Source organism: Miscanthus floridulus, chromosome 11, assembly GCF_019320115.1.
Source record: "Miscanthus floridulus cultivar M001 chromosome 11, ASM1932011v1, whole genome shotgun sequence".
Taxonomy (NCBI): Eukaryota; Viridiplantae; Streptophyta; class Magnoliopsida; order Poales; family Poaceae; genus Miscanthus; species Miscanthus floridulus.
In genome coordinates, this window is record NC_089590.1 from 6,171,026 (window position 1) to 6,175,227 (window position 4,202).

Below are 4,202 nucleotides of genomic sequence, written 5' to 3' on the forward strand. Positions count from 1 at the left end.
GTGACATGCAAAAACTCATAATAAGATAGGATTGTTGGAAAATATTCCCAGTTTAATGCACAAGGCTACATAACTATGTATTACTTGTAATCTTGCATAAGTTAATAATTATGCATATTTATGCTGATAGCACGGAGAATTCCATGACAAGTTTGGACATATATTAGTTCTATAGGTCTAAAGTATATATACTCCATCCTCACATCCAAAAACATTGAGCATCGGTGGCACAGTTCCAAAAACATTGAGTACCTGCCTGATGGGAGCGCAGTTGCAATTGCAAGCTATGAGGTGAGGCTAGCCATTGGTTTCACATATGTATCTGACCAAGCTCCAATGATGCACAAGATGGTTTCACAGAGAAAATGTAAGTTTGTTTCATAGAGAAAATGCAAGTACTCCAAAAACAAACTACCATTAACGTTCAGAGAGCAATTTCTGTCAAGTATTACGAGTCCCTGCTATGTTTATCCTGGTAACCAAAAATAAAATTACGCTTTTGTTCTTATCAGTATACTGATGAATAGAGCTGAGCAACGTGCTACTAAGTAACAATGTACTACTTACTAGCAATGCGTCTAGAAACACAAAGAAACAGATAGCACACACTGTGTGGCAAACCTAGGTTCTAGCATTCACAACTGCATGATCAAACTGTATGACAGCACACACTGCATGATCAAACTGATTCAAGTAAGCAGCTGTGGGATATTTCATCAGACACGTAGCGAGCAGTGTGCCATGCACTCATCGTGGGGGGGGGGGAAGCAGCTGTCTGCGCGCTCCTAAAGGCCTTGGTGGTGGGATGGATGGCGCGGTGCTCTAGACGGCGTGGTGCTCCGGTTTGGCATGGACGGCGTGGTGCTCTGGCTTGGGGCGGTGGATGGTGTGGGGCGGTGCTCTAGCGTGGGGAGGTGCTCGGCGGTGCTCCGGCGTGGGGCGCTACTCCGATGTGGGGCGGTGCTCTGGCATGGGGCGGTGCTCCGGCGTGGGGCGTTGGACGGCGTGGGGCGGTGCTCCGACGCGGGGTGGTGCTCTGGTGGTGCAGGGGGAGGGGTTGGCGCGGGGTTGAAATAAATTGGGATAATTTCAACCTGCGCCACTTTTATAGCAGTAGCTTATCACTACCGGTTCTGCTTGTAAACCGACAGTGATGGGGCACATCACTGCCGGGTCACTCCCCAAACCGGCAGTGATGTGCTGTAGTAGTTAGGTGTTAAGTAGGATAAGTTTTCATTTTCTTTTGAACTCCTCCTACTGGCGCAACGGTTAAGACCCCTCAACTTAGCCCCTAAGACCCGTGTTCGAGTCCCAGGCGGCCCAAATTTTTTTGTTCTATTTTATAAATTATTAATTTATTTCAGGAAATAACTCATCACTGCCAGTTTTGCTTGCAAACCGATAGTGATGGTGTACATCACTACCGGGTCATTCCCCAAACCGGCAGTGATGTTGTGTAGCAGTTAGGTTTAACTTAGGTGTTAAGTAGGATAAGTTTCTATTTTCTTTCGAACTCCTCCTACTGGCACAACGATTAAGACCCCTTAACTTAGCCCCCGAGACCCGTGTTCGAGTCCCAGGCAGCCCATTTTTTTTGGTTTAATTTTATAATTTATTAAGCGGTCTAAAGGTCAAAAAGATAAAATAAATGTGTTGCATCCCTGAATTGAATCGAAGCCTACAAGTTCCAGAGCAGCGGACAAACCATTGAGCCATCACCTGATTTCAGAAAGTTTGAAGGAATTTATTCCTTTGAGTGATTATCTGTCCCTACTTTGCGAGTAGGCCCTTCAACTCCCGGCCATGCTGGTCACGCGGTTCCCATATGAAGAGCCGTTGTTTTAATTACCCAGTCCATGAAGCGCGGTTCCCATGAAGAGCCCTTCAGTTCCCCATGAAGAGACGCCGCATTTACCCGTCCATCAGCTGCTCGCGTCAGTTCCCAAACGCAAGTGCGCTCCGTCTTCCCAACGCAGGTGCAATGGCGGTTCAACTACGGTTCCCAATGTAGGCGCGCTCCGTCTTCCGAGGGGTGCGAGTTATTGCACTGTGATCAGTTCCACCACCGACACGCCTATATAAGCCAGGCCCCTATGCACACAGTCGGCCGCCACACCACCGCGCGTCAAGAAAGCGAAGCACCGCCCTTCCCACACACACCTCGCCCCGGCCCTCGACCCGCCGCTACACACAATGCCTCATCGCTTGAAGACAACATGGGCGAAGCTAAACCCGTCGTCCTCACATCGCCCCCAACGCCTCCACCAACGCCATCGTCCGAATCGAACCTCGAGGTGAACCTCGAGGACGATCTGGACCATGAGGCTGCATCGGAGGAGGAACCGGAACCTCTTCCAGTGGAGGAGGTCGTCTTCAACTCGTTGGAAATGGCTCAGAAGGAGGAGGAGGACCGACACCTCCGCGCCATCACACAGAAGGAGATCGACGACTGCATTCTGAAGCGCGTCGTCGAGATCTCCAAGGAGGAGGAGCGCCGCCACGAGGAGGAGGAGAAGCGCTGCCACGAGGAGGAGCGCCGCCGCCAGGAGGAGACCGAGCGGCGTCTCGCGATGGACGCGGAACGACACCGGTGTAGGGCTGAGCGAAAGAAGCGTGAAGAGGACCGGCAGCAGGAGGACGACGCATGCAGCAGCATCGGCAGTAATTAGTAGCACTACTGATTAATCAATGCCTTAGGTCGATGTAATAATTTATTGGTGCTGAAAAAACCGTGTCATCGAATCCTTTGTTTGATCATCATCACCTTGGGTTAATACTTTGCATTGCATATGACCTCTCGTTTTATTTGCTTACATATTGGATGTTGCATTTTGTATGACCTCGTTTTGCTTACCTCGTTGTCACGAAGACCGTAGTATATGATATGCTACGTACCAGAGATCAAGGGGGCCAACAGGATTGTTGCTCTTCTAGATAATACCATGTTGCAGCATGTCTGTCACCTGTCACATCACTGCCGGGCCATTCTTTAAACCGACAGTGATTTCTGTGTGTGGTTACAGCATAAGTAACTTATCTTTTCCACATCTTTCGAACACCTCCTACTGGCTCAATGGTTAAAAACCCGCAACTTAGCCCCCGATACCCGTGTTCAAATCCCAGGCGGCCCAATTTTTTTGGTTTAATTTTATAATTTATTAAGCGGTCTAAAGGTCAAAACGATAAAATAAATAAACCATGGCACACATCCTATACTAGCGCAGCGGTTAAGTGTCTGAACTCTGTAGCCCAAGACCCGAGCTCGAACCTGAGGGCTGGCACAATTTTTTTTTAATTTTTTATATATCACTGCCGGTTTTCAAAATAAACCGACAATGATAACAAGCATCACTATCAGTTTCTTCTCATCACTGTCGGTTTCTTGAAATCGACAGTGATGTTTATATATATTAAAAAAATTCTTTTATATACTAAATAAATAGAAGCATATGTATTCCTATGTCGAAATGGCTTGAATTTTTTTTGACAAGCGTGTACACACAAATTAAGATCCCACACAGGATCTTAGGTTTTTCTAATCATTTTTTATTAATTATATTTTTCTGTGTGCTGAATGAGAGAAAAGAGGGTGAATTTCATCTTGGACCCAATAGATTTTTTTATCTAACTCTACAAAATTCTTATCCCTAGGGCACATTAGAGCCTGTGTAAAAATTTGGCACCATTCCGGATCTTTTTGTGGGTAGACTCAGTTCAACCTATAATTAAACGGTCTCGTCGCGCGGAAATTCAATTAAACCTCAGAAAGTAGCAAACCTTCTCTAGAAAATCTCAAACTTGGTGTTTCCTTCACACGTGGCACGTGCAAGTCTAAGAAAAAGTTTGAGACCAATACGACACTAGAATGCCTATAAACCATAGAAATCTTGATAACCTATGTGTATAGTCATGGTTTGATGAAAGGGCACATGTGTCTCTGTGAAGCATGTATACTCCGCCTATGTCGAAATGGCTTGAAATTTTTTTGACAAGTATGTACACCCAAATTAAGACCCCACAAAGGATCTTAGGTTTTTTTGTTCATTTTTTTATTTATTATATTTTTCTCTATGCCAAATGAGATAAAAAAGGGTGAATTTCATCTTGGATCCAATAGATTTTTTCATCCACCTCCACAAAATTCTTATCCCTAGGCCACATTAGAGCCTGTGTAAAAGTTTGGCATTATTCTAGATCTTTTC

General features: G+C 45.7%; 1 protein-coding gene across 1 annotated transcript; it reads left to right on the forward strand.

Moving 5' to 3' along the window:
• Positions 1-2,216: 2,216 nt before the first annotated feature.
• LOC136491581 (uncharacterized) lies at positions 2,217-2,669 on the forward strand. Its single transcript, XM_066487882.1, has one exon. It carries the CDS (start codon positions 2,217-2,219, stop codon positions 2,667-2,669), a length of 453 nt encoding a protein of 150 aa, XP_066343979.1.
• The last annotated feature ends 1,533 nt before the right edge of the window (positions 2,670-4,202 follow it).